Source organism: Oncorhynchus tshawytscha, linkage group LG04, assembly GCF_018296145.1.
Source record: "Oncorhynchus tshawytscha isolate Ot180627B linkage group LG04, Otsh_v2.0, whole genome shotgun sequence".
NCBI classification, from domain to species: domain Eukaryota; kingdom Metazoa; phylum Chordata; class Actinopteri; order Salmoniformes; family Salmonidae; genus Oncorhynchus; species Oncorhynchus tshawytscha.
Window position 1 is genome coordinate 61,568,775 of NC_056432.1, and position 14,471 is coordinate 61,583,245.

General features: G+C 46.8%; 1 protein-coding gene across 1 annotated transcript in view; it reads left to right on the forward strand.

Annotated features, from left to right (window-relative positions):
- LOC112264185 (potassium/sodium hyperpolarization-activated cyclic nucleotide-gated channel 4-like) overlaps positions 1-14,471 on the forward strand; it is a 72,567-nt gene that overhangs the window by 18,677 nt on the left and 39,419 nt on the right. The window contains exons 4-5 of the mRNA XM_042320184.1: positions 5,401-5,562; positions 7,880-8,098. Of these exons, the coding sequence (XP_042176118.1) occupies positions 5,401-5,562; positions 7,880-8,098 (381 nt within the window). The remainder of the gene's footprint in view (positions 1-5,400; positions 5,563-7,879; positions 8,099-14,471) is intronic.

Below are 14,471 nucleotides of genomic sequence, written 5' to 3' on the forward strand. Positions count from 1 at the left end.
AGTAGTTCCTCCCGACTGTATGTAATGAAACCTAAGATGACCTGGGGTACCAATGTAAGAAATAACACGTCAAAAAAATAAAATACTGCATAGTTTCCTAAGAACGCGAAGCGAGGCGGCCATCTCTGTCAGCGCCGGAAGTAATGAGGTGGTTGTGGGGGGGGGCGATAACGCTGTCATAGATAATGATATTCTAAGTGGTGTGCAGATATCCATCATATCAAAGGGAGGAGGCTGCAATCAGTGCCATGGCATCTCTCCTGTCTGTCCTCCTATCCTCATCTCTCTCTGTCTAGACAGCTGGGCTGTACTCATTGTCATATTTCATTGGGATAAAAATAAGACGCTGGCCGAATATCCTCCTCATCGGAGTTTCCTGTAGACAAACCCAGTGACTTGAATTAAATTAGTCAACATGTTATTAAATCAAACTCAAACGAATGCACTAATGACTAATTTGTGAGAGTGGCTCCCATGCCAGATGTCTTCAACATCACCATCCCCCCGCTTGCTGCTTTTAGCAGGGATGCAGAGGCATTTGGGGCCTTGATGAGGAAATATTTTAAACGCCAAAATTGTCAACGGCCTTATGTGGAAAGAATACAAAAGCCAAAGCATTAAGCCCCAGAATTAGATTTTTCATCTCAGTCAGCACTTAGGCTGCGCTTAATTTTGCAGAAAGAGAGAAAGAACATCCTTAAATACTTTTCTGACTTAGAGTTAACAAGAATAAGATTAGTGGGCGGCGGTGGATAGTTTTCAACACGGCAGACAATTCCACAGTGTTTTGAACTTGGTGTCAGGAGCTTTTGGAGCACCACCATCTGTGTTTGTTTAGTGCATGGAGGCAGGGAGTCCATCTTCCTATTAATATTGGCATCTGGGATTGTTAAGATGGATGGCTTTTCTGCCCAACTGGCTGTGTGCAGGATGGAGGAGCGGGGGGGGGGGGAAATTATCCGATATGCCACAGAAAGAAATCCCAAGGTGCTTTGATAAGAGTGAGCCACGTGGTTGCCAGGCAGGCAGGCACGCCGCGAGGGAGGGAGAGCACTTCCATTCATTTTCCACCCAATAAATCTGCACACACAAAATATGCAAATAACGCAAATCAGCCAATCAGTCCTCCACTTGGTGACCCGTACCTTGACCAAGGACTGCTGTTTCACTGATAAGAAAGAAGAAAAGGTTTAATGGGGTATTATTGAGTGCACAATGAGGCTTGCCAGCAAGAGTGACAGGTCCTCAAGACTGTCTGTGAATGTGCCTTGTGTTATATTAATACCCACAGCAGGGCCCCTTAGAAGACTTCTACATTAAAATGTGTAATCCGGCACACACCCATCGATGCTTCTCGGTAGGAAGCTGAATGAAAGCGTTCTGTGGCTTCCTCAAAAGCCCTCCAGGCCAAGGCTTGTATAGACAGCTGATGAAAGAGTGGCCCCATGTGGTTCTTTCTCTCTGTCGCCCCCATTTCTTTATCTACACAGCTCCCTTGTCTACCATTACAGTGTGGATGAGGTTCTGGCATTTTACTGTGTCGCCCATGTTGTCCTTTTATACTGAATTCCAGCCCAATGTTGAACTAAAATCAGAAAAGGGGGGTGGGTGGCAATATGAAAGTGGCATCAGTGAAACAACAAGAATGAGAGATTTCTCTTGGACTTGGTGGAGACACATGATGCCAGGCATTCATCATCATTAGCAGCCTGGACGGCGAACACCAGATGCCGCAGCATAGCATTACATTGGCTGTCTCACCCACAGACGTATGCAGCTATTCTCTTTCTCGCTCGCTCTCTCCCTCACCTGGACCACACTCTTCTCTCCCTCCATCTGTCTGAGATGACTCTGCAGCTGTGACTGCCTGTGTGTCCCAGATAGCTTCCTGACACGATCAGGTGTCTCCCTATTGATCAAGTGGATGTCTTGTCTGTCTTTCTGGACTGGGTCCTTGTTTTTTCACTGTAATGTCTCGGGACAATTTAACATTCTTTAAATCTAAAATAAACAAAACACAAATGATCCTTCCACATTTACGATTTGTTAGAAGACAAGGATGATGTACATGTGAATATATGACACTGTATAGTTTTGTATGAATTATTGTGGAATGCAATGTGCATTAGAAGTAATCTTGACCACAACACAGACACATAACATATGTGTTCGATATGACATTAGTTCTGTTGAAGACATTCCCTAGCTATTAACCAAAAAATGTAAGGGAAATTGAAGGTCACCTAGGTGGTAAAAGCCTTGGTTTCAAACAGAGTAGAGCTCGTCCATAGCGCTCACCATTGAGAGCCCTGATGAGGTTAGGTGTTAGAGTAACGTGGCTGCCAACAAACCCCTGCCCTTAAGATACCTTTGTAGATTGTCTGGCGGGCCCTCATCATTCATGGCTCTGTTGTTTAGCCAGATAGTCATGCAGCCAGGCTTATTGTATGTCCCTATCAATTAAAATAAAGAGGCTAGCCATCCATCATCCTTTAATGTGCTGTACTCTACAATGGTGTGTGTGTGTGTGTGTGTGTGTGTGTGTGTGGGGTGTGTGTGTGTGTGTGTGTGTGTGTGTGTGTGTGTGTGTGTGTGTGTGTGTGTGGCTAAGCTGCGTGTTGTGACATGCCAGCAGCCCCAAATGACTTTAGAAGCAAATGACAGTGAGTGTATGGTGTACAGCCCCTCCCCTGTAAATCTCTAATTAACACTTGGCAATTAAAGTTTTTAGTAAAAAACTGTCAAATCACCAGGAATTCAGCTAAAGAGAGATATGTGAATGTATGAAATGATTTGAGAGAGTGATACATGACTTCTCCTCCTTCTTTAGCCTCATAATAAATAATACGCTTAAATAAGCTTAAATTTCTCAATTTAGTGGGAATGGGAATATTATTGGGGTAATTGAGTTAAGGCTGAGAGAAGATCTAGGCTAGGAAGATATATAGCTAGGAATCACCACCCGCCACTAAAATGCACTAGTTAAAGCCCCTGCTCTCTTACTCTGTCTCATTTGCCAGTACTATCTGGAGATTTGCATTGCATTATTCTGAACAAGTCAGGAGAGCTTTATTCTCCATTCAGTGCAGAAGTTCAAAAAGTATTTTAAGGGCACATCCAACTGGGCACAAACGTCACTTCAATGTCTATTCCACGTTGGTTCAATGTAATTTCATTGAAATGACGTGAAAACAACATTGATTCAACCAGTGTGTGTGTGGAGTGGGATGGAACTTCTACAGGTACAATGATTTGACAGAGTTTTCTTTGTACAGTACTAGTAGTCTTGGACAGGTATCAGCATCTCACCTATGTAGCTGCCCTATTCAAATAGAGCAATATATATAGAATAAGCGACCTTCTTAGCTCTATCACCTTGACACTTCACGTTGTTAGTGACATAAGATGCTCGGACGGGAAGTGTGAACGGATAATTCATTCAATGTTTTGCTGTTTGACCGAGATCCTGTGGGCTTGAACAATGTATGTTTTATATCATCCCATTTTTAATGTCTACATTTAAAATACATTACAAACGCATCCACTGTATCAGAGAGCTCACACTTTTACAAATGAAATCATCTCAATCTCAAGTGTGAGACTGGATTGGGTAGTTTATGATTTATTCATTTGACACACATGGGGATTTTGACAGCCCTGTAATGTTATGGATTGTCATTTAGTTCCAGCTGGAGAATCAACATCACAATATATTGCCTCGTATCAGCTACCATAACCATTATTGTGTTTGGAAAGGGAGTGGGCTCTTTAAAAACCAATATCTCCTCCTTGTGTTTGGAGTGGAGCACAGCTGTGGAGAGGAGAGAGGGAGAGAGGGAGAGAGGAGGTGAAGAAGAAGGGAGTGGTAGATTAAGTGAGAAGGACGCAGCCGGGTGAATGACTCGGCTCAGATGATGTAAATACGCACCGGACTAAACACTTTGAACAAGAGCCCAGAGCTGTAGCTGTAATGTCTCCACCATGCACTCACCCTGGAGCCTGGCAGCCTGATGCTTCCCTCTCTACCCAGCTCTCCCCTTTCCGGCTGGCCCCTCTGACGGTGGTGATCTGATGGTGATGGCCCAGAGTCCACACTGTCCCAGAGAGGCCCGTCACACAGCCTGTCTCAGTACTAGTCCCTGGTCCCTGTCTGTTGTTTCCACACAGCCACTCCGATAGAAACAACCGGAGACATCTAGCCTGGGTCAGGAGGAATGGTGGAGAGCGCCTGCCTGTGTGTGACTGTGGCAGTGTGTGGCTGCCTTCTCTTCTCTTCCCACCATCCCCTCTTCCCACCATTTGCCAACAAAGACGAGAGAGATCCCACTCTCAGCCTTAAGCTTTTAAACGGCGCTGAGTGGCTTTTAATAAGGAGAACAGCAGTTAACATTGCACACCGCGGCCCTCAATGGGATTAAGTGGCTTTAAATTGTTGAAGCCATTAAAATCCACACCAGCGTAGAGTAGGCGTCCTGTAGCTGCTTATGAGTCTATTTATCATTAGGATTAACAAAGCTCGCCCGTGCTTCCCACACTCAGTCTGCAGGGACGCATACACACACCTGCCCATCCCTCCATCCACTTTGTATTAATGTGCTTACCTAAGGGGTTGATTAGAGTGATTCAATAAATCCACCCCCATAGGCCAAGCCATGCTCACATGACCATCCTGACCATCCTCTACAGACCACCCATGTCACCGTCTGTAAAAGGCACATCGAAGATGATGTCCGTTATGGTGCTGTACGTTGAGGCTAGGGTCCTGCATGTGTGATGGAGAACACTGTGGCCTCGGACTAGAACGTATGCTCAGATTCAGACTCAACGTGGTCTGGCTCAGCCCACGTGTTGCATGTAGGAAATCCACTCCTTGGCCTTCACCTTGACTATAAAAAGTATCGACCAAAGGGTTAGGGAACAAAGTAAACAGGCAACACCCCTGGAGAAAAGGGTTTTTGTAATCCAGGGCCTTGTCTGCCAGCCAGCCTACACATGTTGTCGTGCTCTAATACAATTCCTCTCCTCATCCTGTTCTGCTCTCCATCCACGGGCGCTGCTCTGTGGCTGACCCTGTGCCTCTCAGCGTGTATGTGTGATGGTTTGCGATAAACTGAAGACACATTTTTGTTTCTCACAAAATGGACAATAATGTATTGTATTCTGCTCTCTAGATCCTCCGTATGACCTATGTCCTAACACAGTCCTTTCCTCTACCTGTCCTGCTCTTCAGATCCTCCGTATGACCTATGTCCTAACACAGTCCTTTCCTCTTCCTGTCCTGTTCTTCAGATCCTCCGTACGACCTAACACAGTCCTTTCCTCTACCTGTCCTGCTCTTCAGATCCTCCGTATGACCTATGTCCTAACACAGTCCTTGCCTCTACCTGTCCTGCTCTTCAGATCTTCCATATGACCTATGACCTGGCCAGTGCCATGGTGCGTATCGTCAACCTGATTGGTATGATGCTGCTGCTATGCCACTGGGACGGATGTCTGCAGTTCCTGGTTCCCATGCTGCAGGACTTCCCCCAGGACTGCTGGGTGTCCAAAAACAAAATGGTGGTAAGTAGTGCTTTGCTGTGCTCTTATACTAGTTGGCATCCAAACTGGCACCCTGATATCTAGGAAGTGCACTACTGGGCTCTGGTAAAATGTACACTGTGTGGAATAGGGTGCCACTTCAGACGGAGCCCAAGTCTGTTTAAATCAGATTAGTCCCTCCCTGTTATCTCATCTCTCTGTAGCTGTAATTACTGTACGAAGCCTGTAGCATCATGGGAAATGGCTGCCTTGCATATCTGTCCATTTTCCCGCCTAAATCCAATGTTTTTTTTTCCTTTATTCGCCCACATTTATTCAATTTGCTGCTTTTTGTTCAGTTATTTGGAGCTCTCTCTCCACCAGCTCTGTATGGTTTGGTTTTCTATATTCTGAAAGTGAGAGCTAGGCGGTGAGCTTGGCTTCGTATGAAATAATGACTTTCAGAGGACAGAAAGCCCTTATCCAATATTGGTCAAGTATTGACAATTTCCCAGCGAGCACTCCTGCTGTTCTTTAATTTCATGACATTGTTAGCTGCGCTGCGACTGCAGGTCCACGTCTCGGAGAGAGGGAGAGAGGGAGAGAGGGAGAGGGAGAGAGGGGGAGAGAGAGAGAGAGAGTCAGTCACTGGAAAGCCCTATGTCCGTAATGACCGCCCTCTCCTCTGTAATTAAGTTTTCTTTGTGGTTATATAACCAGACCCTGCGACACCTGAGGTGTGACCCTGAATCAACCGCGGCACACGGATGCACAGTATAACCTGCCATGTTCCAAACGAACAGGGCCTTTTGAGAGCGAGAGAGAGAGAGAAAGAGAGAGAGAGATGATTTATGATGAGGATTTGTTGTCGAGCTCACGGAAGGCAGGCAAACAGCTCCCAGCCCTCAAAGAGGATTAATCTGGGATCTGTGAATAAAAAACAATCACATCAAATTCTAATGAGGTCATTAAAGACAGACAGGCCAGTAGTCAGTCAGTGGAAACAGTAGCCTCGCAAACACCTTTGGCATGGCAAGCTGTCTACTGTCAGGGAGGGATCACTTTGACCTAAACTCCTGCTCTGCATTACACACAACACCATTATGAAAAACTATGACATATGGATTGTGATTCTATCACTGAAAAACTGCACTCTCTCATTAAAATGTAAATGAGTTTTGTTTTGTTTCAGCCAGTAAACACTGTGGCTAATTTCATTGCATGACTTTTCATTTGAATGTGGAACAGTACAGTGAGAAATATAATTGAACTGTAGCTGTTGGTCTTCTTCTAGCCAAGAGTAAATTGGGCCTGATAAGAATTAGAGGCTAGTGGTGCTGTGGCTCTTGTCTTTCCTTACAGTGGCTGGCCCATTATCTTATTGGGTCATCCGTTCTATACCCTTTTAGGAGGCACTAATAACTTTCCTATCTCTCAGGTTTTACCCCTGTGGAAATGAGTTTGAAAGCAATTTGGACATGTCACCTCAGGAGAGAGCAGATATTGATTCCGCTTGGACCACCATGGGATCTAAGGGAAAAAAGGGCAATTTATCCACAAACGAGAAGCAAGAAATGAAAAATCACATTTTTCTAAATAGCTGACCTACTTTTTGCCTTGCAGGCCTCTTGTGTCTCGGGCTCCATCCATTCAGTCACCCTCATGGTTGTGTTTAGTTTCTGCTCCAAGCTGAAAAGGCCCAGCCAAGGCAGTTCTCCCCTGAGTACTTACATCTAGGAGAGTGTATTACTACAGTATGTTGGTGTAGCCAAGTGTTGATGTTCCTATTGAGGCATGATGAAGAGGACATCTGTGGCTGCCCTCTTACATGATAACGATGACGATTACTATGATGACTATGAGGATGATTAGAATGATGATAACGACGTTGACTATGAGGATGATGATGATAACAACGTTGATGATGATGACTATGAGAGTGATGATGAGAATGAGGACGATGATGATGACTATGAGGATGAGATGGCGTGGATGATGATGATGATGATGATGATAATGACGTTGACGATGGTGATAACGATGTTGACGATGGCGATAACGATGTTGACGATGGTGATAACGACGTTGACGATGGTGATAACGACGTTGACGATGGTGATAACGACGTTGACGATGGTGATAACGACGTTGATGATGGTGATAACGACGTTGACGATGGTGATAATGACGTTGATGATGGTGATAATGACGTTGATGATGAAAGTAAGAAGGACTCTGGTCTTAGTGCTTGCTGACCTTTTCCCTCCAGACATCTGGCAGAGTGTGAACAGTACCCCCAAATCACCATATCCCTCTCTTCCCTCTGTCACCTTTTCTCTTCCTCTCTCCCCCCATCCAGAACGACACATGGGGACAGCAGTACTCCTACGCCCTGTTCAAAGCCATGAGCCACATGCTGTGTATCGGGTACGGCATGTACCCGCCTGTGGGCATGACGGACGTGTGGCTCACCATCCTCAGCATGATCGTGGGCGCCACCTGCTATGCCATGTTCGTGGGTCACGCCACCGCACTCATCCAGTCTCTGGACTCCTCCCGTCGGCAGTACCAGGAGAAGGTGAGTGACGTTGATCAGAATGGATGGGAATATCACTGGGTAAGTGGATAAGCAGCAAGAGATCAACATGTAGGGAGAACAGTATATCTGTACCCAGAGGAGAGTTAGGAATCTTCACAATGCAAATGAAACCAACCGGACTTAATTTGGACACCCAAAGCGTTGAAAATATTAGACTTCTTTAGATGTGTATTAGCCAGTCAGTACAGTACAGTTAAGCTCAGTTTCAGCACTAAATGAGGGCAGATTGATGGAGGTTTCCGCCTCCCTTCAACTTCTGTGAGCTGCAGTGCTCAGGGCTGCATGAGAGCGAGTCCCAGGCTCCCCTGTGTGGGGATGGGAAGGCCCTGGCAGTTGGCCATGGAAGCCCTACCCAGCTCCTAGCTACAGCTCCCTGCCCACCTCCAGTGTGCCCCAGCCTCTCCATGGGCCCAGTGTGGGCGATAATGAGCCTTGTTGCCAGGCGCCCACATTGTCCACCATCTGTGGAAAGGGACAGAGGAGGTGACCCCTGGAGTGGGTGGCAGGGGCTGTAGAGACCCCCACACACTGTACATCCATCATCAGAGAGCGAGGGAGAGCTTGTGAGAAATAGAGAGAGAGAGAGACTGAGAGAGATGGGTGAGGGAGTTGTTCAGGTCAGAATCAACAGAGCCAACCAGTGTCTCTGGATACCCACTGTATGTGTGTGTGAGCGAGAGTCTGCTTACTGTAATGTGTGCACGGAGACATTGTATATTTGCGTGGGTGTTTGAAAAATCTAGAGACTGTCCTTCATATCTGGAGGAAGGATCAATGGGGGCAGGAGACTGGCGTCAAATGTGGGCTCCAGATACAACCACCAAACTGCTGTGCTATGGATGTGGACTGGCAGCATGACGATTGCTGTGGATGCAGAATTCCTGTTGAACTAGAGGGGAGCAGACAGCCGTCCCAGCTCAGTGCTCAGTCTAGTCTGCTCTCCTGCTTCAGAGGTGCTCCGCTTGCTGCCAATAATATTAGGCTTATTAACAGGTGGCCCAACTGGGACTCTTCACCACAGATCAGCATGTGGAGCAGGGGCCATTCTCAGCCACCATGCCACCCTGCTGCCACCTTCCCATTGTGCCACAGCCTCCTGCCCCAGCCCACGTCTCTCAGAATCCTCTCCCCATTCTCAGCCACCATGCCACCCTGCTGCCACCTTCCCATTGTGCCACAGCCTCCTGCCCCATCCCACGTCTCTCAGAATCCTCTCCCCATTCTCAGCCACCATGCCACCCTGCTGCCGCCTTCCCATTGTGCCACAGCCTCCTGCCTCATCCCACGTCTCTCAGAATCCTCTCCCCACTCTGTCTGCCTGGAGGAACATTAGCACTATAAATTGCAATAAATATTTAAGTATGGGTTTTCCCATTTATCTTTCTGTGTGCTCCAGTAATTAAGCACTGTCTGTCTGGATGCTGCCTTCCATAGCTCGCTGTTTCTCCCTGTCGCTCCCTGTTTCTCGCTGTCTCTCCCTGTCGCTTGCTGTCTCTCCCTGTCTCTGTCTGTCGCTCCCTGTCTCTGTCTGTCGCTCCCTGTCTGTCGCTCCCTGTCTCTCCCTGTTTCTCCCTGTTTCTCTCTGTCGCTCATTGTCTCAGTGGTGTATTCTGACACTAGATAAACACCAGACAGTTTCACTACAACCTTTCAGACACATGGCGTAGTCAGATACTGTAGCCAGTAGTTAGAGGCTGTAGCTAGACACCAGACAGTTCCACTATATGGTGTAGTTAGAGGCTGTAGCTGGACACCAGACAGTTCCACCATTAGCGCCCACTGTACTGCTGTGCTGAAGGTCAAGCAGTGTTCGATGTAGTGGCCAGGACATGTTGGCTGGTCTCTCTAGCTAGTATGCTAGACAGACAGACAATGTGATTGGCCTTTTAGGTCAGTGTGTGTTAGTGTTGTGTAACAAAAGGATCCAGGCCTGTAGAATCCACTCCAGTTGTTGCCCATCTGATCTGTGTCATGGAAGAGCACAGCTGTTTCTGTTCTGTCTCTGGGGCCTCCAGCCTAGAGAGAAACCAGCTGACACTGCACCAGCAGCCAATGGACAAACTCGCCCAGTCATCACACTGGCCCTGTCCTATCAGAGGCTTAGATTGGAGAACAGGGTGTGGTTCTACGTTGTCACATTAGCAGTGAGGGTAGGGCAGGTAGCTCTGCAGGGTGAGGCTCTCGCTTTGGGATCAGCCTGCAGATTTGAAGTGAGCAGGACAGAATGGTGCAGGGTAGAAGGGCCTCATTGCTACAGTACGCGTGTGGACTGTTAAACTGTTGGTCTGTGGGCCTATGTTCTGACAGAACTCTGCTTTATGTGTGGAACTACTCTGTTCTGCTGTTGGCGTGGACCAACAGGCACGATCACCCCAAGGGGACAGTGTTCAGGCTTCCTTCCCATTTACACAGAGAGGAGAGGACACAGGAGACTGGGGGCCTCAGCTCAGTGAGTGAAACCAGGACAGAGGAGAGGAGTGGGAAGCAGAGCCAAACGACACAACACGCCACATTTATCTGCCCAGTTAGCTGTCTCCCTTCCTCCCTCTGGCTCTGACCAGATTCACAGGCTCCTACAGTCATTAGAGCATAGGGAGGAAGGGAGGGGCTACAGGTAGCTACATAGAGGGAATGTATACATACAGGGATGTAAAACAGACAGGGATGTAAAACAGACAGGGATGTATACAGATAGGCATGTATACAGATAGGGATATAAGGACATTGGGCAAGATGAGAGGCCATCTGCTGAAGGGTATGGTGATGATCTTTAGGTGACATACTGGTAACAGTTTAACTTGGCCAAGAAACACAGTCTGGTATATCCCCTCTGGCAGAGGGAAGGGGGGTGAGAGGGAGAGAGAGTGAGTGAGTGAGTGAGAGAGTGATAGAGAGAGAGCGTGAGAGAGTGTGAGAGAGAGAGGCGAATCTGTGAAGAGTTCAGAAGTATGTTGCAGAAGGAAGATGGGAGGGACGTTTTCAATGCTCCTCAAAGACGGAAATAAAATGATCATCAGAAAGCCTGGGTATAATCTGCTGTGAATAGAGAGTTATTACAATGTGCCTCCATGTGATAAACGGCAGGCTGTCAGACGCTAGCAAGCAAGCTTAAATGAGCTCTTGAAAGGAAGCAGGAACTCTGGTAACTGGTACAAAGTGGAGAGCTTGAGTTATCATACTCTCAAATGCTGTGGCTTGAACTGTGACACGGGAGCCAGATAGGAGATATACTTTTGATTTATTTGAGAAGCAAGGTTTTTTCCCCCCATATTAGCCAACAACAATCTGACAATCAGTTCTTACGGAATCAGCGCAAAACAAAGTCAAAAGGGAAAATGCTTTCTGCTGATTTTATCATTCAAGTATTTCTTTTTTTCTCTTTATTTTGTAACGTCGCAACATTTTGAGAATTCCCTGGAGGGGTGCGCGTCCCAGGTGGTGTCGCACTCGGTGCCTCCCCCTGTCCCTCTGTCCCCCCTCAATCCCACAAAGGGAATATGGGCATGAGATTGTTCCTCAGCTCACCCCTTCCCTCCCTCCAAACCCCCAGTATTACCGTGCTCCGTGCATGTGTCTCTGCTAGCCTACAATATCTTAAGGTGTGAGTTGGAAAGGGTAGACATCTCCAGATTTCCCCATGGATTCCAGCATCACAGCTAAGGCAGGTTGAGACCCATATCACACAAAGGGAATTCCATCTCTCCAGATTGAGGGCACAGGCAGCGGCACATCTTTATGGGACTGTGCATATGCCTGTTTCCCTCCCCGACTGCATGTCTGTAACCTCATGTAACCCCATGTAACAGTGGAAGTGAGAGAAACCAGTGGGATTTTTTTTCTCATTTTCCTACAAAGATATCAGAAAAACAAGACCTTTCTAAACCCTTGATTTGTTTGGTGTTAGAATGTAGTTATTTCCATTATCATGATGGGTATTTAGTCAATTCCTCAAGCTAGTCCTATGGCATCAGGACAGTGAGAATCTTGACCCCCAAACCGTTTACTATTCCCAGGTCATCACAATCACACCATTCTCAGTATACAGCATAGTACGCACTCTCCCTCTCTCCCCAGTCACTTATTTTCTCTCAACTACAGTAAATGACAAAATGGTGGCCGGCAGTCACCATGGTAAATCCCTGACAGTACATCTATCTGCATTGCGGTTTGGCAGGCAGGCCAGAACCCAGGCAGGCCAGAACCCAGGCAGGCCAGAACCCAGGCAGGCCAAAGCCCAGTGTGTCTCTTCACTGGTTAATCCCTCACTAAACTGCGAAGAGGAGGAAAGGGGGGGGGGGTACTGTAGTGTTGTGATGGCAAGGCACACAACACCAGCATTCTGGGTTTCCACTGATGCTAAGTGTCTGTGTTCGTTTGTTTGTATCCTATCTGTTCTTGGCGGTGTTGGGTAATGATTCTGAGAGTAGCCAGGGAACCCCAGAAGGGGCTTGTGTTGTTGGGAGCTAAGCAGCGTGTTGTGACATGCCAGCAGGCACAAATGGCTTTAGAAGCAAATGACAGTGAGGGCATGGTTCACAGTGTCCAGCCCTAGCCCCTCCCATGTAAATCTCTAATTAACACTTGGCAATTATTCTCTCGGGTATGCAATCTGGTTTCCGCTCAGGTTATGCAACCTTAAAGGTCCTCTGATGTCACCATTGCCCTTGATTCTAAGCAATATTGTGCTGCAATTTTTATTGACTTGGCCAAAGCTTTTGATACGGTAGACCATTCCATTCTTGTGGGCCGACTAAGGAGTATTGGTGTCTCTGAGGGGTCTTTGGGCTGGTATGCTGACTACCTCACTCGAAGAGTGCCGTGTATAAAGTCAGAACATCTGCTGTCTCAGCCACAGCCTGCCACCAAGGGAGTACCAAGTCTCGATCCTAGGCCCCACACTCTTCTCAATTTACATCAACAACATAGCTCAGGCAGTAGAAACTCTCCCATCCATTTATATGCAGATGATACAGTCTTATACTCAGCTGGCCCCTCCCTGGAGTTTGTGTTAAATGCTCTACATCAAAGCTTTCTTATTGTCCAACAAGTTTTCTCTACCTTTAACCTTGTTCTGAACACCTCCAAAACAAAGGTCATGTGGTTTGGTTAGAAGAATGCCCCTCTCCCCACAGGTGTGATTACTACCTCTGAGGGTTTAGAGCTTGAGGTAGTCACCGCATACAAGTACTTGGGAGTATGGCTAGATGGTACACTGTCCTTCTCTCAGCACATATCAAAGCTGCAGGCTAAAGTTAAATCTAGACTTGGTTTCAAATCAAATCAAACTTTATTTGTCACATACACCGAATACAACAAGTGTAGACTTTACTGTGAAATGCTTACTTACAAGCCCTTAGCCAACAGTGCAGGTCAAGAAGAAAACATTTACCTAAGTACACTAAAATAAAAAAGTAACACAATAAGAATAACAATAACGAGGCTATATACAGGGGGCACCGGTACCGAGTCAGTGTGCGGGGGTACATGCTGGTTGAGGTAATCTGTACATGTAGGTGGGGGCGAAGTGACTATGCATAGGTAACAAACAACCAGGGAGCAGCAGCAGTGTACAAAAGGGAGGGGGGGGGTCAATGTAAATTGTCTTGGGGCAATTTTATGAATTGTTCAGCAGTCTTATGGCTTGGGGGTAGAAGCTGTTGAGGAGCCTTTTGGTCCTACACTTGGTGCTCCGGTACCGCTTGCTGTGCAGTAGCAGAGAGAACAGTCTATAACTTGGGTGACTGGAGTCTCTGACAATTTTATGGGCTTTCCTCTGACAAAGCCTATTATATAGGTCCTGGATGGCAGGAAGCTTGAAACTTGAAACTCTCGACCCGCCCAACTACCTAGCCAGGGTGCAATGATCACGTTCCCGCACTGACTGTGACTGTGAGGAGGCTCATTGATTTAACTTTGCGTTAGCCTACATGATACACCAGTAAAGTAAGAAAATATATAGCTGTCAGCTATATCAGCCACGACTTAACGTTCTTTGTGCAGCTTCAAATGTCGAACAAAGTTGGAAGTTGTTGCGCCTCCGTCTGAAATTTACTTCCTGCATGTTTTGCAAGTTGCAATCTGTTTTTTGTTGCTACAGCGTAGTCGTTATATCCGAAAATAATAATTTTGGGTATCATCTTTCCAAGGGCTCCATCTGAATTCACCAGCCGACGTTCCTCTGCACTGCCACGCACAACTTTTTCTCAGCTGGCACAATTTGATTGGCTGCTGTCCGAATCAAACTGTAATCCGTTAAATGAAGAGTTGATGCTGCACACTTTTTTTTAATAGCATCATTTTTAATATTTGGGCTGGGGGAGGGTATCAAGTCAGGTCGAGTCATAAGGCTCAA